Source organism: Oryctolagus cuniculus, chromosome 4, assembly GCF_051225735.1.
Source record: "Oryctolagus cuniculus isolate XC-2025 breed Fujian yellow rabbit chromosome 4, ASM5122573v1, whole genome shotgun sequence".
Classification (NCBI taxonomy): Eukaryota; Metazoa; Chordata; class Mammalia; order Lagomorpha; family Leporidae; genus Oryctolagus; species Oryctolagus cuniculus.
The window spans coordinates 108,558,548-108,582,472 of record NC_142870.1 but is presented as its reverse complement, the minus strand read 5'-3'; the positions used below and the strand labels follow the sequence as shown (position 1 = coordinate 108,582,472).

Here is a 23,925-nt window from a genome sequence, read left to right as displayed (position 1 = left end):
TCCACTAGGATCCTGCGGAGCCCCTTCCCCGTGACTGGAGGCGACTGCCCTTAGCAAGGAAGCTCGGCTCATCCGCTCTCAGCCTCTAAGGAATCCTACTTCTTCCTGAAAGGGGACTTCCTCTGTCAAACCATCCCGGATCTTCCTATCAAAATCAGGTTACTGCTGCCTGTGCACCCCCAAGGCCCATGGCTGCACCTCTGCTCAGCCCCCTTCCTGCTTTCCTCAATTGCTGACACACACAGCTGCTGCCTAGGCTGGGTACAAAGCTCCTTTGAAACACGGGCCACATAGGCTGTGTGCAAAGCTCCTTTGAAACATGGGCCGCATGCCTACATATCTTTCTATTTTTGGCAGTGCCTAATATGGGACCCTTGCACACAGGACGCACTCAGTGTTAGGTGCTCAGGGAGAACGGGATCCGGCAGGAAGAATGCTCCCTTCTGGGGAAGCCTCTGGAGGGAAGAGGTTAAGCTGCACAAGACTCTTTGCTTTAAATTCAATTTTGTTGATTCTTTCAGTGGTGAAATACATGTATATAAAATTAGTATTTTCATAGCTTTTAAGTGTACCTTTATGTGGCATTAATTATACTCACAATGTTGGGCAACCATCTCAACTATATTTCTTAAATTTTTTCTTCATCCCAACCAGAAACTCCAGGACTACCAAGTGATAATGACCCTATTTCCCCTCACAGCAGGCACTGGTAACCTCTAGTCTACTTCCTGTTCTAGACCTTGCATGTAAGCAGAATCCTACGGTATCTGTCCTTTTGTTTGTCTCTTATTTCACTTGGCACGACACCTTCAAGGTTCATCCATGTTGTAGCACGTGTTAGAATTCTCTTCCTTATCATGGTTTATAGACATTCCATGGTAGGTATATATCACATTCCCTCTTGGGTTGGCACTTGGGTTGTTCCCACCTTCTGGCAACTGTGAATAATACTGTCATCCGCTGTCTGTCTGAGTCCCTGGTTTCAGTTATTCTACTCAGGACTGGGATTGCTGAGTCACATGGTCATTCTAGGTTTAGCATTTGGAGGAACCACCAAATCAACTACATGTTTTTTTTTTTTTTTTTTTTTTTTTTTTTTGACAGGCAGAGTGGACAGTGAGAGAGAGAGACAGAGAGAAAGGTCTTCCTTTTGCCGTTGGTTCACCCTCCAATGGCCGCCGCGGCCGGCGCGCTGCGGCCGGCGCACCGCGCTGATCCGATGGCAGGAGCCAGGAGCCAGGTGCTTTTCCTGGTCTCCCATGGGGTGCAGGGCCCAAGCACCTGGGCCATCCTCCACTGCACTCCCGGGCCACAGCAGAGGGCTGGCCTGGAAGAGGGGCAACCGGGAAAGAATCCGGCGCCCCGACCGGGACTAGAACCCGGTGTGCCGGCGCCGCTAGGCGGAGGATTAGCCTAGTGAGCCGCGGCGCCGGCTCAACTACATGTTCTGACAGGTAACATACACCCATAGTACAAAGTTTAAGAGGCAAAAGACGCTAACTCAGAGAGTGGTAAAAGACCCTCCTTCACTCCGCTGTTCCCAGGCCCTGTTCCCCATCCCCAAGGCCGAGCCTGTTCCCAGTTTTATTCAGGTTCCTTTAGAAATACCCTGTGAATTTATAACCATATATATGTGTCTTTTCCTTCTACACAATGTTAGAATCTACAAATACTTTTTGAACGCTATTTTTTATCTTTTTTTTTTTTTTTGCTATTTTTTATCTTAACAGTAAATCCTGGAAATCCTTTCACATCAGAACATAAAGAGGCTGGTGCCACAGCTCACTAGGCTAATCCTCCTCCTTGTGGCGCCGGCACACCAGGTTCTAGTCCTGGTCGGGGCACCGGATTCTGTCCCGGTTGCCCCTCTTCCAGGCCAGCTCTCTGCTGTGGCCAGGGAGTGCAGTGGAGGATGGCCCAAGTGCTTGGGCCCTGCACCCCATGGGAGACCAGGATAAGTACCTGGCTTCTGCCATCGGATCAGTGTGGTGCGCCGGCCGCAGCGCCCCGGCCGCAGTGGCCATTGGAGGGTGAACCAACGGCAAAGGAAGACCTTTCTCTCTGTCTCTCTCTCTCACTGTCCACTCTGCCTGTCAAAAATAAATAAATAAATAAATAAATAAATAAATAAATAAATAAAATAAAAGAAAATAAAAGAACATAAAGAGTGACTCATTTTTTAACAACAGGGACACAGCATTCTATCATGGATCTGTATCTTCACATGTAAACAAGCTCTTTGGGACAGGCACTGTGGCTAAGTGGGTTAAGTACCACTTGTGATGCCAACACCCCATAACAGAGTGCCAGTTAAGACTCGCAGCTCCTCCGCTTCTGATGCCACATTCTGCTAACGTGCCTGGAAAGGCAGCAGATGGTAGTACCCCTGTCACCCTCGTGGAAGGCCAGGATGGCTTTGGCCTGGTCCAGATTTGGTTGTTGGGGCCATCTGGGGAGTGAACCAGTGAATGGAAGATTCTTTTTTTTTTTTTTTTTTTTGACTGGAGTACGTGTTCTTTATTTTTTTAATTTTTTAAACTTTTATTTAATGAATATAAATTTCCAAAGTACAGCTTATGGATTACAATGGCTTCCCCCCCATAACATCCCTCCCACCTGCAACCCTCCCCCTTCCCACTCCCTGCCCCCTTCCATTCACATCTAGATTCCTTTTGAATTCTCTTTATATACAGAAGATCAGTTTAGCATACATTAAGTACAGATTTCAACAGTTTGCTCCCACACAGAAACATAAAGTGAAAAATACTGTTTGAGTACTATCTATAGCATTAAATCTCAATGTACAACACACTAAGGACAAAGATCCTACATGAGGAGTAAGTGCACAGTGACTCCTGTTGTTGACTTAACAAATTGACACTCTTGTTTATGGCATCAGTAATCACCCTAGGCTCTTGTCATGAGCTGCCAAGGCTATGGAAGCCCCCTGAGTTCACTGACTCTGATCATTTTTAGACAAGGCCATGGTCAAAGTGGAAGTTCTCCCCTCCCTTCAGAGAAAGGTATCTCCTTCTTTGAGGACCCGTTCTTTCCACTGGGATCTCACTCATGGAGATCTTTCATTTAGGTTTTTTCTTTTTTTTTTTTTCCCCAGAGTGTCTTGGCTTTCCACGCCTGAAATATTCTCATGGGCTTTTCAGCCAGATCCTCATGCCTTAAGGGCTGATTCTGAGGCCAGAGTGTTGTTTAGGACATCTGCCATTCTATGGGTCTGCTGTGTATCTCACTTCCCATGTTGGATCATTCTCTCCCTTTTTTATTCTATCAGCTAGTATTTGCAGACACTATTCTTGTTTATGTGATCCCTTTGGTTCTTAGTCCTATCATTATGATCAATTGTGAACAGAAATTGATCACTGGGACTAGTGAGATGGCATTGGTACATGCCACCTTGATGGGATTGAATTGGAATCCCCTGGTATGTTTCTAACTCTACCGTTTGAGGTAAGTCAGCTTGAGCATGTCCCGAATTGCACATCTCTTCCCTCTCTTATTCCCACTCTTATATTTAAAACAGCGATCACTTTTCAGTTGTTTCAGCACTTAAGAAGAATTATGTATTGATTACAGTATTCAACCAAAAGTATTAAGTAAAACAAACAAAAAAAATACTAAGAGGGATAACATATCAAGTTGCTCATCAACAATCAGGGTGATTCTTATTCCCTCCCTGTTTCTCTCTCTCTCTGTCTCTCTCTGTGTGTGTGTGTATACCTCTGTGTCACTCTGCATTTCAAATACACCTTAAAATATTCACCACATCTTTATTGAAAGGCATGTAAGTTATTTCTAGACTTTTTGCTATTCAAAATAAAATATTATGATATTTATGCTTATCCACCTAAGTCATTTTTCAGATATGTTGGCAAACTCTTGAAAGTGAAATTGCTAACTTTGGACACCAAACCTTTGTGTGCTGTTTGTAAGAGAAGGTTCATTTTATCCTTGTGTGTTTTGAAAGCAAAAATGACTTCAAAATGCCAATCTCTTATGTAGGACATTAAGAAATGTCCTATAAACACTATAATGCATTCTTGCAAATTCTGGTTTGCAGAATCCAGAATATTCACATTTTTGATGCCTTAAAGACTCAGCTTCATACCAAAGCCTTTGCTATGTTACAATGCAGCAGTTTTTCAATATCCCGAATGATGGACATTTTAAACCATGTACAGCAAACTGGCAGAAATGACTTACATTTCCACTGCTGTGCAAAAACAGGTTCTGGAATTTCAAACCATAAATTGCAGTTGAATGTCAGCCAATGAAGAGACAATTCTGTGGCAGTGTGTTCCATGTGCCTCCTTGATCAAATCCACAAAGACATCAGTTCTCAGCCACTGAGGATTCTAATCCCCTTCTCCCACACTGCATTCTCACATCACTAGAGTTGTGCAAATGATAGCAATCCTCTTGGGGCGAGAACCCGAGTCCCACAAGTGCAAAATTGTTTACGGTCTTCAAAGCAAGACAAGAAGTGGTGGGCACCAAGCCACGTAACTACTGATCAAGCAGGTAATTGCTTTATCCACCGCAGCCCAGAACCATTTTATAAAACTGCATTCTCAGGCCTCTTGTTAAAATGTTTTCCTTTCAAAATTCATTGAATCTTATGACAGTAATAAGTGAGATAGCTAAAAACTGGAAAAAATGTCCAACAACCGAGGAATGGCTAACAGCATTGTATGCTACAGCCACTCAATGGGATGATCATTGTTCAGCCACTAAAAAGGATAATTGTGATGGCTTAGAAACAAAAATGCTGTGGTCCCATGTTAAACTGGCCCCAGTACAAAGTTATAATTTTAAAAGGATAGAAATGCTGCAGGCTGGTTCTATAAAACACTCAGGTGATTTACCCCTCCCATGTGTTAAGGTCCTCTGCCCTGTGCCTGAAGATACAAAGCAGGCATTGACCCCAGGGTGGGAAGCAGGGCACACAGATGTCCCCTTCTTAGATGTGACCAAGTGGAGATTCTCTGACCTGAGGCAGTCGTGCAAAAGCATCAAAGTAAGATTCAAGGCAGGGATTGTATCCATCAACCTCAAGCTGGATTCCAGGGAAAACAGCATACACTCCAACCCCTTTTAAATGTGAGGCTGTGAGAGCTGTGAGGATGTGAGGCTTGCTCCCCTGGGAACCCCAGAGAAACGTGGAAAGTGCGACCACCAGCCCAGGGGATGTGACAGCACACAGGAGATATAGCAGAGGCAGCTGTGGAAGAAGCAGGCAGAAGCCCCTAAGTTACATTAAAGTAGATGCCAAACCAGGCCTGGGAGAGCAATACTAAGATCTGCAAGCCCCTTCCCAAAGCCCCAGTGCCCCTTAGAACCTATATCACAGATGGGGATGTGGGGACAAAGGGTGGCAGTGGTAGCACCCTGATACAGAACAAAAAGCATGAGAAATTAATGGATCGGGCTATATTTATCAGAAAGTGCCTAACTAAATTTATCCTTATTGGGTGGAAATGGGATGTGAGCTAGAAATTAGTAGGTTACAGGAAAAGAAAACAAGTTACAATGCAGCAGAAAAGAGAAATAGAAATGCCAGAATGGTGGTACAGTGGAGTAAGCCAGCATCACACACTGGAGCACTGGCTGGAGTCCCAGCTGCTCCACTTCAGATCCAGCTCCCTGCTAATGAACCTGGGAAGGCAGGGGAGGATGGCTCAAGTGCTTGGGCCCCTGCCACGCAGGTAGGAGAGCTGGATAGAGTTCCTGGCAAAGCTCTAGCTGCTGCAGCCCCTTGGGGAGTAGATGTAAGATCTCTCTCTCACTCTGCCTTTCAAATAAATTAATTCAAAGATACACTAACATGGGGAAAAACAGACATATAAAAATAAAAAGTGAATTTTTCAGAGTGGTAAGTATGGAATTTCAAAATGAATATTTTTAAGTTTTCTGAGTGCTGTAATGTTGCTTGTACCTTTAAAAGCAGGATACCTGGGTGGGATTTTGACACAGTAGTTAAAATGCCACTTGGGATGCCTGCATCCAACACTGAAATGCCTGGGTGTGAGTCCCACCTTTGCTTCCAAATCCAGCTTCCTGCTGAAGCAGACCCTGGGAGGCAGCAGGCAATGGTGGTTCAACTAGTTGAGTCCCTGACACCCACGTGGGTGACCCAGATTGAGTTCAAGGCTCCTGGTTTCAGTCTTGCCCAGTCCTGGCTACTGGGAGCAATCAACCTATGGGTGGAAGATCTCTGTTTCCACTATCCTTAAATAAAAGTAAATAATACATTAATTAAAAACCTTTGGTAGCAGTTTATGATTACTATCTAATAAATTATCAAAAAGAAGAAGAAGAAGAAGAAGAAGAAGAAGAAGAAAGAAGAAGAAAGAAGAAGAAAGAAGAAGAAAGAAGAAGAAAGAAGAAGAAAGAAGAAAGAAGAAAGAAGAAAGAAGAAAGAAGAAAGAAGAAAGAAGAAGAAAGAAGAAAGAAGAAAGAAGAAAGAAGAAAGAAGAAGAAAGAAGAAAGAAGAAAGAAGAAAGAAGAAAGAAGAAAGAAGAAAGAAGAAGAAGAAGAAGAAGAAGAAGAAGAGCCACAACGGCAGGAACCCCATGTGGATGGGTGGGAGCGGTGGCTGCCTCTGCATTCCCCTTCTTGTTCTTCTCTCCTGCAAACTGCCTCCTCCTTCACCCGAGCGGGGTCCATTCACAATGGGTCTCAGGGTCTCCGAGAAAGCACCAAAGAAGCTCACTGTGATTTCCTAGTGCTGAGACACTGTGTGCTGAGTTTGGGATTTGTGCATCACAGATCATCACTGTAAACTTCCAGAGCTGCTTTGAAATCCTTCTACTGCTATGCATTTTGCAGCAGTAAACACAAGAAGAAATAAGAACTGTGGTTGGGGCTTAGTGTTAGTTTTCATCTGTGTGTGTGTGTGTGTGTCTGTGCGTGTGCTCGCACATGCATAAGTAGGAAGAACAATATTCTATGGTGGTTATCAGTGATTTTGGAATCGGTTCTATAGCCTCTTGCTGGTTTGAGACACAGTCCTTTTTACTGTGTGTTTAAAAAACCTTTTAAAGTACAATGTTTCTTCTGGGCTTCAATTTTTTCAACCATGCATGATAGAGTTGATTAAAATCAATGCAGTGCGCTAGAAATGCTGGCCCTATTTAGCAACAACATTACCTATTGTATGTGTGACATTATAGACTAGGATATAATATGTGTTGTGCATTAACACACACACAGTTTTTTTCATTGCTTATCTTTTGAAAAAGACAAGTTTTCAAACATGAGAATTATGCTGAGGATCAGCCCAGCCTACCAGCACTTAGACTTCACCTTAGAGTTGAGAACCTTGGTTTGATAGGCACACCCCTTAGTAGCCCCCAAATTCTACAAAACTCTTTCATAAACTGCTCTTGCCAAGGCCCTGCCTTTTTCATTCTCTCTCTTTTTAAAAAGGTCTCTCCATTCTATCCTCTGTCTGCCAGGGCGCATGCTTGGGCTGAGAATGATTGCTGGCCCTTGTCCCGGGCTAATCTTTCTCTGTCTCTGCTGAGATGACCACTCATACAATTTTTGGAAGAGAATAAAAGCAATTAAATGATCTAAATCAAAAGTTCTTCTACCATGATCTGTTGTCATCTGTGCCCCCAATGTAACCTCTTTTCCAGGAATTTTATAGAGCATGGAATTTATCCCACAAGAAAAAATGTAAAATTGGCAACTGGCACACTTAAAATGTTTTCTATTCTTTTTATTGTAAACCACTGTGTAAGTTTCTTGAAGGTATCACTTCTAAAGCAAGACCATTATGTCTTTTCAGCTTGGTACAAAATTACAGGATATGGTAATTATAGGATCTAGACTTTTTTCTAAGCCCATTTTTTTTTTATCTATCAAGCAATTACTTTAAAAAATAGAGCATTCATCTGACTTTTGCTGCTGTTGTTGTTTACTTCACAGTATCTCACAGAGTTTTGGGAGGTTTAACAGTAGCACGTGCCCACTTCCCTTGAAACGAGAGGAGCTTGGTGGTGAGAGCACCAGTCCTGATGACAAGGTTTGAGTCCCAGTCCCATCATCAACAGCTGAATGCCTTGTTGCCATGGTTTGTGGAGCTGTCCCTCCAAGGTTAGGAGTTTGATCCCCCAAAGTCTTAGATTAATGTTACCAAGACAGTGGAAACTTAATCCGATTTTGATGTTCAGAGGCAGAGCCTTTGGGGAGTGGGTGGATTGGGGTAGGGTGTTAGGGTTCCCATCATCAAATCCTGGTGACTTCATAAGGAGAGACATAGAGACAGAGGGGTGTTCCCTGTCTCCTATTTTCTGACACTCTGTGTCACCCCAAGGCTCTTCCAGCAAGAAGAGCCTGGTTCACCACAGGCTGAACCAATGAGGTGCCAGCTGTGTCAGCCTTAGATTGGAGGTGTTTACACATCCAACCCCAAAAGTTTATATAAAGACGGAATGAAGTAACACAGGTAAAGAACCTACGACGTGGAAAGGCTTAACAACTATTTGGTTACATTTTCTAGTCAATCAACAACCAGTGCTTTCAATTAGAAGCCTGCATACCTTCTAAGAACAACAAAGCAAGTAGAGCCTAAAATGAAAATACAACAGAACTGAATTCACATTATGCTTCAGGATACAGCTTATTATATGGAGTATTTTGTGGAGAGTGTTATGAGATCACCAATAAGGAATCCAAACTGTGATTCCAAGGAGGAGTCATGCACAGGTTTTTGGCAGGGCACCTCTAGATGGAAGTGTTTTAACCAACCAGCTGCCCACACCTGTCTTTCTTATCCAGCAGTAGCCATCCAATAATAAAGGTAAGGAATTTAAACTTAAGCACCACCTTAACAAAAACATTTCTGTTTCTCATATAAATAGTAATTCTCAAATGGCTGATCTGCATGTCATTCTTCCTTATCCTTGCTTGCATTAAAGTGAGCAGAGTATTTTCACATGATGAATATGCTGGACATGCTAGAATAATTTCTAGATGAACTGGTTCTTCACAATTTACAAACTGTCACGTGAGCTGGGTAAGGCAAGATATTAGTATTCTCTTTGTTAGTGAAGAAACAGTCAGAACAAACGGAAATATTCAAAAAGCCCTGGAGAGAGCCCTCATATGCAGACATGTTGGTCCCCCAATAATTTCAGATTTCCCAGCAGGGGACTGTCCCCATTCCACCCACTTATGGGTAAATGATACCTCTTCTACAGTTATAAGAAGCACGAAGGGCTTGAGCAGTTTACAAACTTGCAGTTTCAAATGCAAACTGTATTTTTCTTCGTTTTCCTTCTTTGTCTTTTCTTTGAGACAGACAACAGACTGACAAACAGAGCTCCCATGAGCTGGTTCACATTCCAAATGCCCACAAAAACTGGGGATGGGCTAGGGCCAGAGCCAGAAACAGGAAACTCAATCCAGGTTTCTCCCTTGAGTGACAAGCGTCGAACAACTTAAGCCACTACCATTACCTCTGACAGTCTGCATTAGCAGGAAACTGGAATCAAGAGCCGAAGCTGAGACTGAACCCAGGCACTCCGATGTGGTGCATGGGCATCTGAACTGGCATCCAGAAGTGTATTTTTCAAATGCACCTTAATATTAAAATACAGAGACTGCTTCCATTCGTGTGCCAACTTTTTGGCAAAAAGAGTATAAAATGTACCCTGTTGCTTCCTGACTTTCTAAAGTCAGAAAATTGATTCTGTCAGGTTTCTGTATGCAAAGATCCAAGATCATCCTCAGAAACCATTTGTCCAAGGCACACTGTGTTTCAAAATGCTTCTGCCCAGAGTCTATCCTCGAGCTTATTCAAACTCAGGATAAACCAGTAAGTTTTGGACTGCGTTCGGATTCCTTCTCCCTGATCTCCATCTCCAACGTTTGAGTTGTCAAAGACAGGTCCTCCTGTGGGTTGGGAGTGGGCCTCAACTCAGAGACAGTTCCACTGACGAGAGCAGACATTTTGTTCCCGTCAGTGACTTCCCAGATGCTCTCAGTCTGGCGAGGCATGAACACTAGTCTGAGGCTCTAGGTCAAGATCAGAACCTGGAGGCTCTGCAAAAGCATGTTTCTATGAAGAATTATGGCTGCTAGAGGCAACCAGAAGTGAGGGGAGCAGAGAAATTGCTAAGGGAACTGGTGTGAGGCTGGATTCCAGCGCTGGCAGAAAAATAAAGACTCGGCCCAGCTGAGGGAGTTGGCAATTTTAAGACCGCGCTTTCCAGGGTGGGAAGGACCGGGAAGAGGGCCTGTGTTCCTTGGTCAGGCCCGCCCGACTGCTGAATGCCTTTTCCCACCATCTGCTTTGGGCTGTATTTTATTCTTTTTTTCCAACAGCCAAAAACATACATGTTGCTAAGAATGTGACTTTGGCAGGAAGGCTTGGAGTCTCCGAAGGGTGGAGAGCAGAGCAGTCTATGAAGGGAGAGGGTGCAGGCTTGCAGATGGCACCTCAAGGTCCCTCCTGAATGCAGGGTTGTTAGTCTTGACCTTGCCTAAGAACACAAGCTCAGGATTTGAAGTGGAAGTAACCCAGGAGACGAACGATAATGTGCAGTTCAAGGAATGAGAAAAGGTAAAACACGTTTGCCATGGCACATGTGTGTAACCGCTGGAAGTCTGAACGAGATACCCATAACATTTTGAAATGTGGCTGCCAAAGACAGTGAGACTATTTAGAAATCAGAGCCCAAGGACACATAATTAATTTTAAATTTGATGATCTCATTTCCCATTTTCTACAAAGTTAGTTTGAAATTGCCAGTCATTAATGTGCCCTGGGAACCTCACAGCCTAAGATCATGTACAACAGACGCTGTCTTGTCAGCCTCCTCCTTCCTCTTAGGAGCAGCTCAGGGGACCACGACGAATTGTCAATCAGACCCTACCCTTCCAGCCTTAACCTGGTATGTTGTATGGCTTTTATATTTTACAAATTTATGAATTTATTTATTCTGAGAGAGCGACAGAAGGGGCAAGGGGAGACAGAGAGAGGGAAGGCGAGCACTTCCACCTTATGGTCCACTCCTCAAATGCTCCGAAATGCCTGGGGCTGGGTCAAGACCAAAGCCAGGGCCCAGGAACTCAGTTCAGGTCTCCCACATTCGTGTCAGAAACACAGTCACTAGAGCTATGACTGCCGCCTCTGAGTCTGTACTGCAGGACGCTGGAGTCAGAATCCAAAGGAAGTTATTGAACCCAGACACTACAATATGGGACACAGCCACCTTAACTAATGTCTTAACCATTAACCAGATCTCATGATATTAGAAGTTCAGATTTTTAAAGGCAAATTAATATAGTAAGCAAAATATTTTCAGGTTCCCAAACACTTAAAAGCAACTCCTACAGATATATACTAAACATTCAATAAAGTAAATTAATAATTGGGGGGGGGTGAAGCCAAGGTTCCCCCTACCCTCCTTATTAGCTGATCACAGGAACAAAATTCATGATTAACTGACGCATCTGATGAGCTCACTTGTCAGGGTAGGGCTGTGACTTAACTTTACAGAAAAATTATTTTTCTCTTTTGCCAAATTGCTTCACAGCTAATGCAGACACACCTGCAGTGATGAAATGCAAGAGATGACAAAAAGATACAGCGATTTTGTAAATTACTCCAGAGAACTGGAGAACTGGTGAGGCTACAAGAAATCTGTGTATGTGTGTATATGTTCAACTGTAAATAAGACTGTTTTTAAGTCATCTCTGAAACAGATCCTCTGATCAATTTATTTAAAAAGTGCATGAGAGGGGCCAGCGCCATGGTACAGTGGGTAAAACTGCCGCCTGCAGTGCCGGCATCCCATATGGGTGCCAGTTCGAGTCCCAGCTGCTCTACTTCCAATCTAGCTCTCTGCTCTGGCCTGGGAGGGCAGTGGAAGATGGCCCAAGTCCTTGGGCCCCTGCACCCATGTGGAAGACCTCAAGGAAGCTCCAGGCTCCTGGCTTTGGATCAGCCCAGCTCTGGCCATTGTGGTCATTTGGGGAGTAAACCAGCAGATAGAAGACATCTCTCTCTCTGTCCCTCCCTCTTGCTCTCTGTAACTCTGACTTTCAAATAAATAAATAAATCTTTGAAAAAAAAAAGTACCACATGACATTAGAAATTAAAACCATCTTAATTCCCAAAGTTGTAAGTGGGTACTTCAAAAATTTATGGGAAAATGGAACTCAAAAGACAGTTTATGCCGGCACTGTGGCTCACTTGGCTAATCCTCTGCCTGTGGTGCTGGCACCCCGGGTTCTAGTCCGGTTGGGGTGCCAGATTCTGTCCTGGTTGCTCCTCTTCCAGTCCAGCTCTCTGCTGTGGCCCAGGAAAGCAGTGGAGGATGGCCCAAGTGCTTGTGCCCTGCACCCGCATGGGAGCCCAGAAGGAAGCACCTGGCTCCTGGCTTCGGATCGGCGCAGTGCGCAGGCTGCAACGCACCAGCCCTAGCGGCCATTTTGGGGGGTGAACCAACAGAAAAGGAGGACCTTTCTCTCTGTCTCTCTCTCTCTCACTGTCTAACTCTGTCTGTCAAAAAAAAAGTTTATTTTGGTGAAAAAAATTGAAATCCATGCATAGTCTTTTTGTATTATGCATTCTTATTTACTCTTTGAAGACCCCTGATATAAGGACTTATTCTTAGCTGCGTTTATTCAATGACTTGAAAGAATGAAGTGTAATGGTTTATTTTGCTACTTTTACATAAAGTTAAACTTAGTCATAAAAGGAAATAAAGGCCAGTGCCACGGCTCACTAGGCTAATCCTCCGCCTTGCGGCGCCGGCACACCAAGTTCTAGTCCCGGTCGGGGCGCCGGATTCTGTCCCGGTTGCCCCTCTTCCAGGCCAGCTCTCTGCTGTGGCCAGGGAGTGCAGTGGAGGATGGCCCAAGTGCTTGGGCCCTGCACCCCATGGGAGACCAGGAAAAGTACCTGGCTCCTGCCATCGGATCAGCGCGGTGCGCCGGCCACAGCGCGCTGGCAGCGGCGGCCATTGGAGGGTGAACCAACGGCAAAGGAAGACCTTTCTCTCTGTCTCTCTCTCTTACTGTCCACTCTGCCTGTCAAAAAAAAATTTTTTTTTTTTAATAAAGAAAAAAGGAAATAAAAGGAAGTTGTCCCAGGTGCTAAGACAACGCAGTAGGGAAAGCATAGCTTTCTCAACAAATTCTGTGGGACAAGTGTATCCACATGCAAAAGAATGGATCCCCAACTCATACCATATAAAAAAATGAACCAAAGACTTAAATATAAGAGCTAAAACTACAAAATTCTTAGAAGAAAATGGTATAAATCTTCATGATACTAGATGAGGCAGCAATGTTTTAGATATGACACTAAAAGCACAGATGATGAAAGAAAAAATGGATTGGGCTTTGTCACAATTAGAAATTGTTGTATTTTAGAGGATTCCATCAAGAAAATAAAATATGACCCACTGAATGAGAGAAAATTCTTGCAAACCATACATCTGATATGAAATTTGTATCCAGAATATATAAAGAACTCTTAAAATTCAACAATAAAAAGTCAAGTAATCCAATAGATTATTTCTTCACAGTAATATATGAATGGCCAATAAGCACACAAAAATATGTTCAACATCATTAGTCATTAGGTAAATTCAAATCAAAACCACACAATGTTACCATTTCATACCTACTAGAGTGACGATAATAAATAACACACACAGACACACAGCAGTAAGTAATGGCACTGATAGAGTGAAATTGCAGCTCTCATAGACAATGGGAATGTAAAATGGTGTAGCTGTTTTGGAATAATCTGGCAGTTCCTCAATGTGTTAAACACAGAGTTAGCCTGTGACCCAGTAATTTCACCCCAAGAGGAATGAAAACATGTCTGCAGAAAAACTAGCACAGGATGTTTATAACAGCATTACTCATAATGGCCCAAAGTGGAGACAACCCAAATGTCCGGCAACTGATGAAGAATTAAACCAAATGTGGTGTTCCCATGTGATAGAAAATTGTCTAGTTACTAAAAGACTCAAAATGCTGAACATTCTATAACATTCAAAATAGGCTAAGTGAGAAAAGTCAATTGTAAAAGCCCACATATTGCATGATTTAATTTACATGAAATGCACACTCCTGGGCAAGTCTACAGAAAAAGAAAGTAGATTAGTACTTCCTAGAGGCTAAGGGAAGGAGAGAATGGGTAATGACTCCTTCTGGGTATGGGGTTATCTTCCTGGGGTGATGCAAACATTCTAAAATTGATCAGGCACGGCTGCACACCTCTATGAGTATACTAACTAGAATCAATGGAGTCTAGGGTTTCAGTGGACAGACTGTATACCAAGTGAATTTCATCTCAATGAAACTGTTATTGAATAATCCCATGAGCTAAAGAAATGAGGCAGCTGGTAACAAGGATTTAAATATAACCCATGGAAAAATATTATGTCTATTTGGCTTTGTTTTTTAAGTTACACAGCTCACTGTCTGCCATTAAATAAATCAAATCACAAACCTCATGCGTGGGAAAGAGTCTGGCCAGGAAAAAATGATTGTGCCCTGGAAGAACTTAGATTCCTTCAAAAAGGGACCCAGAAATGCTTAGCAACTGGCTTGGATTCAAAAGAACCAACAACCTACTGTCTGTCGGCTGCACCAAAGGCAAGCCCGTGAGGAAACGCTGCATGTTAAAAACGGGCCTTCACGTCGGGCTAGGAGCAGATACAAGAACAGCTGCAGGAGGAACCCCCACCAGAGGGCCCCAAACACTACCTGTGCGCTTTCAGGATCCGCCGGGCAATGGCATCGCCCACCTTGTTGAACACAACTTTGTCATCAGCACAGCTTATGAAAAACTGGTTCTAGGAGAGACAAACAGCACAACTACATGAGGCTTTCTTTTCTTAGGAACAAGGACATGAGGAAGACATGGTGAATAGCAAACCCTGCACAGGCGTTCTGGAGAAATGCTCCACGAGCAGCCCCATCCTGGTCTCTGACATCACACGGAAGGTCCGAGACACAGGATCCAGGAAGATTCATATCACTCTGGGTCTCCCGTACTTCTGGGTTACCTCATACCCCAAGTGGAGACAAGCAGAAGGACACAGTATTATTTCACCTGCACTTCGCTGTGGGTGATTTTCTACACAGTCTCAGAATGCTAGGAACATTCCAAATTTGATCAAGAGGGTAATTAGGTGCCAATTTGCTTGTCTGTTTTTGAGATTCTGACATTGTCTAAACACCTATGACTTTAAAATCTAGCAGCAGGCATTGTGGTGCAGTGGTAAAGCCACTGCTTGGGATTTCATATGGTAATGCTTGGGTTCAAGACCTCGCTTTGCTTCCAAAACAGCATCCTGCTAATGCACACCCTGAGAGGCAGCAGGTGATGGTGCACATATCTGGGCTCCTGTCACTCATGTGGGAGACACGGATGGCGTCAGCCTGGACCAGGTCTGAAAGTTGCAGCATTTGGGGAGTGAACCAAATCTGTTTTTCTCTCTCTCCTTCTCTTGCTCTGTTACTCTGCCTTTGAATTTAATAATTTTTTTAAAAGATTTTATTTATTTATTTGAAAGTCAGAGTTATACAGAGAGAGAAGGAGAGGCAGAAAGAGAGAGAGAGAGAGAGGTCTTTCATCCACTGGTTCACTCCCTAATTGGCTGCAAGGGTCAGAGCTGCGCTGATCCGAAGCCAGGAGCCTGGAGCCAGGAGCTTCTTCCAGGTCTCCCACATGAGTACGGGGGCCCAAGGACCTGGGCCATCCTCCACTGCTTTCCCAGGCCATAGCAGAGAGCTGGATAGGAAGTGGAGCAGCCGGGACTCAAACCGGCACCCATATGGGATGCTGGCACTGCAGGCAGAGGCTTTACCCACTATGCCATAGTGCCGGTCCCTCAATTTAATAAAATTTACACAAAAGTTTAAAAAAATCTCTATTGGCAAACATGCTTTTTTTTATGCTAGGTTCACTTTTTCACAGGGCAGATGGCAGAAGCCTGCTTAAATGTTTTCCACCCTTTTTCCATTATTTCCTAGTATCTGCTTTTTTTTTTTTTTTAACCTGGCTGGTATGTATGAATTTCTTATTATCCCTGAACTTCTATTTTAAGCAGTTCCAAATCTCTTTTGCGAGTATGTTGCCTATATGCAAATAAAATAATAAAATGAAAAAAATGGGAATATATTTTCTTTTTTCTCTAAGTACTCCTACTATCCATAAATTTATAAGATATTCTTTAAAACTATTTCTGGACAATGAAGAATCACATTATCATATCAATAGTGCACAAGCCTGTGCTGCTGCATAAAGGAATGTTGTAAGGTGGGTGAGAAACGTGCATGTTCACAGAGAATGCAGACTGCTATGGTGTATCTGTATTTTATAAGGACAATCATTAAAAAGTAGCATTTGCTCATCACTCAGGGTACACAGACAAGGAAGCTCAGGACTCAGAATGTGGTTGCCAGCCCTCTGCGGCACGGTCATTTGTGTGACCCTCCAGGTTCTTACTCAACCTGGTTGCATTTATCTGTAAAGGGCCTACGGAAGACCCTCTTACAGGAAGCCGTGGTGTAGAAACGTCCTGAGAACGTGGTTTCCCTCCAGGCATCCAACAAGCAACAAAACCATGTGTTTTTGTTTCTGAATTCCTATTACAGAGGCGTTCAGCAGCTGTATGCACAGACTAGCCACATGTCATGTCCCTACTTCTCTTTTGGGAACACTTACTTCAACGAGACCAGTACCACCCAGGCCTATGTCCACAACCTACGCACCCACAGGGCATTACTGACTTCATTTGATGCTAAGCTAGCATTCAAAAAGAAGGCTAACATTAATGCTACTAAAGACAGATGAAGGAAATAGTGTTGGTCAACTGATGAACCAGCCTGAACATCTTACTATGGCATAATCATCAAAATTAATAATTAATAATCACTGTGGTGCATCAGGTTAAGCGCATATCCCATATCAGAGTGCTGGCTCGAGCCCCGGCTGTTCTGCTTCTCATTGAGCTTCCTGCGGCTGTGTCTGGGAAGCAGCAGATGATGGCTCAAGTTTTTGCATTCCTGCCACTCGCATGGAAGACCCAGATGCAGTTTCTGGCTCCTGGCTTCAACCTGGCTCAGACCTGACTGTTAAGGCCATTTGGGGAGTGAATCAGCAAATGGAAGACCTCTCGCTCTGTGTCCCCCTCTCTGTTAACTCTGTCTTTCAAATAAATAATCCTTATATATATATATGTATATATATATATATGCTAATATCTTATTAAAGTCTAGACTTCATGCACTAATGTCCTCTTTTCCATTCTGTGATCCTGCTGAAGATACCACCTTAACTTTAGGCTGCTAATATTTTTATATGGATGTCTCTTTCTCTAGGCTACAAAATCAAGAAATTCTTCCCTGTTTGCTTTAATGGAATTGGCACCACATGGAGGGGGAGAGGGCCAGGACACAAGAGGAAGGAAAACAGGGCTAGAAAGGTTCCCCCAGTTACCCATCTCTGTTCATACTTTTTTTATTAGATAGGAAAGAAAAGATTAAAGAAGTGCTATATGCTCTGACTTATTTTTTCCATTACTGTGATTTTTTACTTTCTCATGGTTTTCCAAGTGCTCTGAGCTATTTTTACATCTACTTTGAAGTGTAATTAAGATTTCCAAACTAAACTCAGGGTCCCCAGATTTTCTCATAGACTCTGAACCTAACTCTGATCTAAAATACTTGGTAGTGAATAGATCATACAGAATTTAAGAAGGTGGTACCAGCCTTTAACATTCTCATGTCTTCCTTTCCCATACTTTTCCCTGCACTCTCCCCATTCCTACATCCCCAAATCAGTAGCATCCAGTGGTTTCTATTTTAGCAACTGACCTCTCGTGTTCTTATGAAATAGTACAGGGCTCACACTTAAACTCTGCAACCCCAGCCAAATCAAAACTTACACACCCATGATGGGGTACTTCTGGCCAATAATACTACAATGAGTTGATACATTTAATGCCAAGGATTTGGGAGACTCCCCTTAGAATCCCGAGTTAATGACAATACAGAGTAAACTTCAGATATTCTGGGGAATTCAAAAAAAGGGCAGGCATTTGGCCTACCAGTTAATACGCTAGTTAAGATGCCAGTATCCCATATCAGAGACCCTGGGGCTGACACCCAGCTCTGGCTCCTGACGCCAGCTTCCTGCGATTGCAGACCCTGGGAGGCAGTGGTGATGGCCCAACTAGTTGAGTCCCTGGCACCCACATAGGAGACCTAGACTAAGTTCCTGGAACCAGCTTAAGCCTGGCCCAAGCCCAATTATTGTGATCATGTAGGGAGTAAGCCAGCAGATGGAAGTCAGTCTCTCTCTCTCTCAAATTAAAAAAAAAAATTAAAGATTTGGGTGATGAATCACTGCTTCTCCAGCATCTGTCCCATCCAAACACACACTTCTTACAATGGCAGGTGCCCACTTCTAGAACCCTGCAGCATGGTATCTATGGGCCAGCAGGTTCTCAAAACAATGACATGAAGAGGACTTACCTCGATATAGATATAGTGTTTGCTGTTCTCTATCACATTGACGTAAGCAGCGTGGATGGACTCTTCATGGTACTTGATCCCAGCAGACCAGTCAGCAGCAGACCGGAGCAACTATACAGCAGCAAGCAGGAAGGAGCAAAAGTAAGGCAATGGAGACAACTCTAGGCACATCAAGGCAACGCAGTCCCTCCTGGCTCTTCCAAACAACTGAAGCATGGCAGTGGCTTGACAGCTATGTGTGGGCAAGGGGAGATGGTGATGAGGAGTGCTGCTGAGGACGGAGTTGGGGTATGGCCCTTGGACACAGCCAGTATGGAAGGCACCAGCTGGGAGTCACATCCTGAGTATACTTTCTTACACACATATTTTCATTCAAAATCAGAAACCATATTTTGTGATATCTCCAAGGAATATTTCAGAAGTATCTCCTCTAATGGCTATGTGTAATGTAAACATTTATGCTCTTATCATATGACAGTTCCACAATCATACCAGAATGCATAGTGTTTGGGTATATTTAATAATAGTACCCAATTTCACTCTGTAAAGTGTCCTGTTTTGGGCCATGTGGTATGGTCAAACTAGCTCCAACTTAAAAATGTGATTATTCCTTTTCCCCAAACATTGTTCAGAATAATAAATTCCAAAAGACAGTTTATTTAGGTATGCAGCCTTCACTTGGCTGTGTGATCCTTGGCACATCACTGACTCTAAACTTTCTCAGGCAATAATAATAGAAACTCAATCACCAGCAAGAACATTAACATTCCAAGAACTGAAGTGACTTGCATAGTGTCACCGGGGAATCAACACTGGCACCCCTTGCCTCTGCTTGTTCCATATCCCATGCTTGTCTGCTGGGCCACACTGTGTGTTTTGCCATTTCATCAATTTGTGTGTCACTCAAGTCAACATGGAGTTGAACCCATCACCTCAGATTAAAGAGATCAAAGCTAGGCTCATGTCTCTTTCTCCAAAACCATTTATATCCCAAACACTCCAGTGGCTGGGGCAAGCTATCATTTTCTAGTAAATCTTCAAAGTTAATGGCCTTCTTCTCCTCAAAAGTCTACAACTAACTTGGCATCGGATTCTATTTACTCTGGAGGTTTGATCAGTCCTTTATGGCCCCTCACACTGTCTGCCTGTATTCAGATGCTCAGCTGATCCTGCCTGGAATTCAAGGAGAACCTCCTGCTCAGACAGCTGAGCTTGAGTTAAATACCCTGATGCAGGGCAGCACTGCTTAGGTTCAAAGCCCACCTCAACTACTTACTAGCTATTGATCTTGGTCACATTTCTTAACTTCTTTGTGTCTCAGATTTCTGTTCTCTATAAAGAAGTATCTACTTTATAGGGTTGTAGGAAGCACTAAATGAACGACTATGGAGAGTACAGTGGGAGGTCTGGCACCTATGAAATGGTATGAAAGTGTTATTATTATTTTTATTTATTTATTTTTTATTTTTTGACAGGCAGAGTGGACAGTGAGAGAGAAAGAGAGAAAGGTCTTCCTTTGCCGTTGGTTCACCCTCTAATGGCCGCCGCGGCCTGCGCCTGCGGCCCACGCACCGTGCTGATCCGATGGCAGGAGCCAGGTACTTATCCTGGTCTCCCATGGGGTGCAGGGCCCAAGCACCTGGGCCATCCTCCACTGCACTCCCTGGCCACAGCAGAGAGCTGGCCTGGAAGAGGGGCAACTGGGACAGAATCCGGCGCCCCGACTGGGACTAGAACCCGGGGTGCCGGCGCCGCAAGGCGGAGGATTAGCCTAGTGAGCCGCGGCGCCGGCTCTGGAAGTGTTATTATTAATGAGAGCATTAGATGATGCATTGAGCTGTGGCAATCACGCCAGCTACACTGCAGAGCAGACCATGGGAGAGTAGATTAGAAGACACAGAAGGCCTCTCAACACTAGCCAACCACAGCTGTCTTTTTTCCCAGTATTCTAATGGGTATTGCAGCACGATGCTGGCATATAGTGGGTGCTCAGTAAATACTTATGAGCTTTTCTTAACAAAAGCATGACATTACAGAAGAACCGCTGTAAAAAATAGACCTACTACTCTTCAAATCAAGAGTACTGAAACTGTCCCTCATAAGGTCAACTGAAATTGACAATAAACTGAAAAGAATGGCCTCATATGTATCAGAAACATATAAAGCATTCCAACGCATAACTGTTTTATCTCTGCTGTCTACAAAAGGTCTGGTAAAATTCTTGCTCTGATTACTAACTTTATAGACCACACCAAGAAGCTCCTGATTTCAAATCTAAATATTTGCCAAAAATCTCTGATTATACCATCCTCAATATTATTTCTTTATCCAATATAATGTATTTATTACAAAATATCTCCCCTCAGTGCATTCTGTTTAATTTTGTCAGATGATTATGTGCAATGAAATTGAAAATTTCAACTGTGAACATGAGTAGCCAAATATTACTCATGTGCAAAATGAGGTCAAGCGATCCACATTGTATAAATTTCTTGATTTGCCAACATTGCTAAGAACTGCATTACTGGAATGGGAGAGGGAGCGGGAGATGGGAGGGTTGTGGGTGGGAGGGAAGTTATGGGGGGAAAAAGCCACTGTAATCCATAAACTGTACTTTGGAAATTTATATCTACTAAATAAAAGTTAAAGAAAAAGAACTGCATTATTATTTATCAGGTAGAAATAGAAAAATTGAACAAATGAAAGTTTCAACTCTTAGTCCACTCAAATTAATGGTGAACTTTGATGTTAAGGAGACTGGCCTGAAGAAGCAGGCTCCCTTGAGAAGATTAATACGCCACACATGTCTGTCTAATTCCATATGACTATGGAAACAGTATATAAAATTGCAGAATACTCTGGCAAGACAGGATCCCAAGCGTATTACAGCTCTGCACTCTTTCACTGTGGATGAGTCATTCTAATGTCATGCCCAGTCCCCTTCACATACAATGGAGATCTCTTTCTCTCTTTTTCTTCTTCCTGTCCTCTCTCATAACCCACTATGAAGAAGTAGCATAAAAACAAAAAGTGCTAATATTGGTATACTGCACTTTGTAGTAGATATTCTACATGTCATATGTTTACTTCTGTAAAAACTTACAGGCAAAATTTATAAACCATCCCTGGTGGTAACATCCCAGTCTTCCCCTCAAATCCAGAAACCTTTTTACTTTCTTTCCTTCATCATTCTCAAAATCTGCTCTGCTTCAAATATTCAATAAACCCACTTGCCTAAATACAAATTGGGACTGTCAGCTAGACATCCACTTGCAGGTCAAGTCTACTGGATGCAGACTGGCTTCTTGTACAGCTACGTTGGAGAGAGGATTCTTGGAACTGGGCTCCCTGGGCAAGAAATCTGAGGTTGGGACCAATGGCTGGGGGGCAGGGAGAGTATGCAAGTCACACGTTTGCCATTTCCCTGTGCAGGGTAACAGTCAATGTTCTCCTTTCTAGGAGGCATTTAAATGTTTAAAATAAGTAGAGCTGCAAGCCAAAAGGAGACCATTTTGTTTCAGCCCCCAGAAGTCCATGAAGCAAGAGTAGAGGAGGGCCTCCCTGTGCCCATGAAACCACAGAGTAGGGGATGCTGTCTGCTTCTGATGGCATTCAGCAGTATCAATACCACTGTCTGAGCCCAAACCTATACCCTTTACTCATAATGAAAAGTCATTTAATTTTAAAAAGCCATCATTTTTGGTCAAACTTGAAATGTATTTTTAAGTAACACAGAAAAAAATCACTTGGGATTATTGTTCAATTACTACTCTTCTAATTAGTTAAAAGCTGCCTATCATCACAAGATAACTTGAAAATATTACTTCTCGTCTTGCTCTGCAAGTACTTAGGAAGAAGAGAACCCGAGATTTTGTAAAAGTCAGCTTAACTGCTTTAAATGCTTGATGGTCTAAAAAGTTTTACAAACACATTTTCATTAGCTTCCTTTCAGTTGAAACGTAAAATTTGCTCTTGTCGCTCCCCGTCTTCGTGGAGGAACGACACAGGACCCTGCACTGTTCTTTCGTCTGCTCGGCCCTCCCCGGGTTTGCTGCTGGTTCTTCCCGGGTTGGCTACTATCCCTTCCACCTCCGTGGAAGGGCAGTTCCCCCTGGCCACATTCCCCACTTCCACGGGGGAGCGGCACACCGCCGGCCGGCTTTCTCGGGGGCTGCACAGGTGTTCCCTCAGATGTTCCCCTTAGATGTTCCCCTTAGATGTTCCTGGTGCATGCCGTCTCTCTCTTCCTTTATAGTCCTCCTCCACCAATCCTAACTCGGCTGCCCACACGCCGAGTACGCTGCTCTCCTCCAATCAGGAGCAAGTCCTACAGTTTATTGGTTGAACTGGAGGCAGCTGTGCGGAAGCTGTTTACTTCTCTCCCAGCGCCATATTGTGGGAGAGCAGATGCATAGAATAAGTCTTAATTCCAGTAACAGTCTAGTCCGAGTTGCTCCCCACAGATCCCCCTTTCTTTTTATTTTTTGGCGTTGATACGCGCCTGTCTTCGGTGTCCCGCGGCACACACTCTGCTCTACTTGCTAGAGTTGCCACAGGTTCTTACAAGTCCTATCAATCAGGCAAACCGAATCCGGGTCCTCTCTTCGCCATGTTGTGAGGAGGTTTTTAGGTGCTGATGCGTGCCTGTGTTCGGTGACCTGCGGCTCATACTTTGGTCGAGCCGCCTGCTGGCGCTTACCGCCTTAATCAGGCAGACCGAATCCAAGCTTTCTCATTGCCGTATTGTGGGGGAGACTTATTAGTGTTGGTTCGTGCCTATCTTCGGTGACCTGCAGCTCATACTCTAGTCGAGCTGCTTACTGGTGCTTACCGCCTTAATCAGGCATACCGAATCCAAGCCTCCTAATTGTTGTATTGTGGGGAGGCCTTACTGATGTTAATTCGTGCCTGTCTTCGGTGACCTGCGGCGCATAAGCTGCTAGCCGCCGCAGGTGCTCATCGCCTCACTTAATCAGGCAGACCGAATCCAAGCTCTCACATTGCAGTGTTGTAGGGAGGCCTTTCTATTTCTCTATTTCTCTATCTCCGGGCATTCCTATTTCTCCCATTTTACTTCTGTCTGCCAACATTCCCATTTCTCTCATTTTACTTCTAAACTTCTGTTTCTCTTATCCCTGCGGCTTTCCGGTGCCCGCCCTGAGGCTGCTTCTCGGCACCCGCCCCGAGGCTGCTTCCCGGCTCTGAGCCGCTTCAGCCCGCGCCTCTCTCATCTGCGCGGCTTCCCGGCTTTGCGCGGCTTGGCTTTGCGCGCTCCGCGGTCTCCACGCCCTTCGCGTCTGCACCACGGCCTCGCGCCAGCCCCGTTCCCTATCTACTTGTGCCCCGCACGCTCTCTCTGCGCACGGCAGCCTCCGCGAGTCACACAGCGTAGCTTAC

General features: G+C 44.0%; 1 protein-coding gene across 7 annotated transcripts in view; it reads right to left on the bottom strand.

Annotated features, from left to right (window-relative positions):
- Positions 1 to 23,925, bottom strand: part of PLD1 (phospholipase D1) — a 192,046-nt gene that overhangs the window by 47,612 nt on the left and 120,509 nt on the right. For 6 of the 7 annotated variants that reach the window (XM_070072512.2, XM_070072514.2, XM_089330937.1 and 3 more), the window contains 2 exons: positions 18,529 to 18,639; positions 14,752 to 14,840 (listed from right to left, as the gene is read on the bottom strand). In XM_070072512.2, the coding sequence (XP_069928613.2) occupies positions 14,752 to 14,840; positions 18,529 to 18,639 (200 nt within the window). Of the gene's footprint in view, positions 1 to 14,751; positions 14,841 to 18,528; positions 18,640 to 23,925 lie in introns of those variants that run through there. The other variant, XR_016232554.1, reaches the window with a different exon arrangement.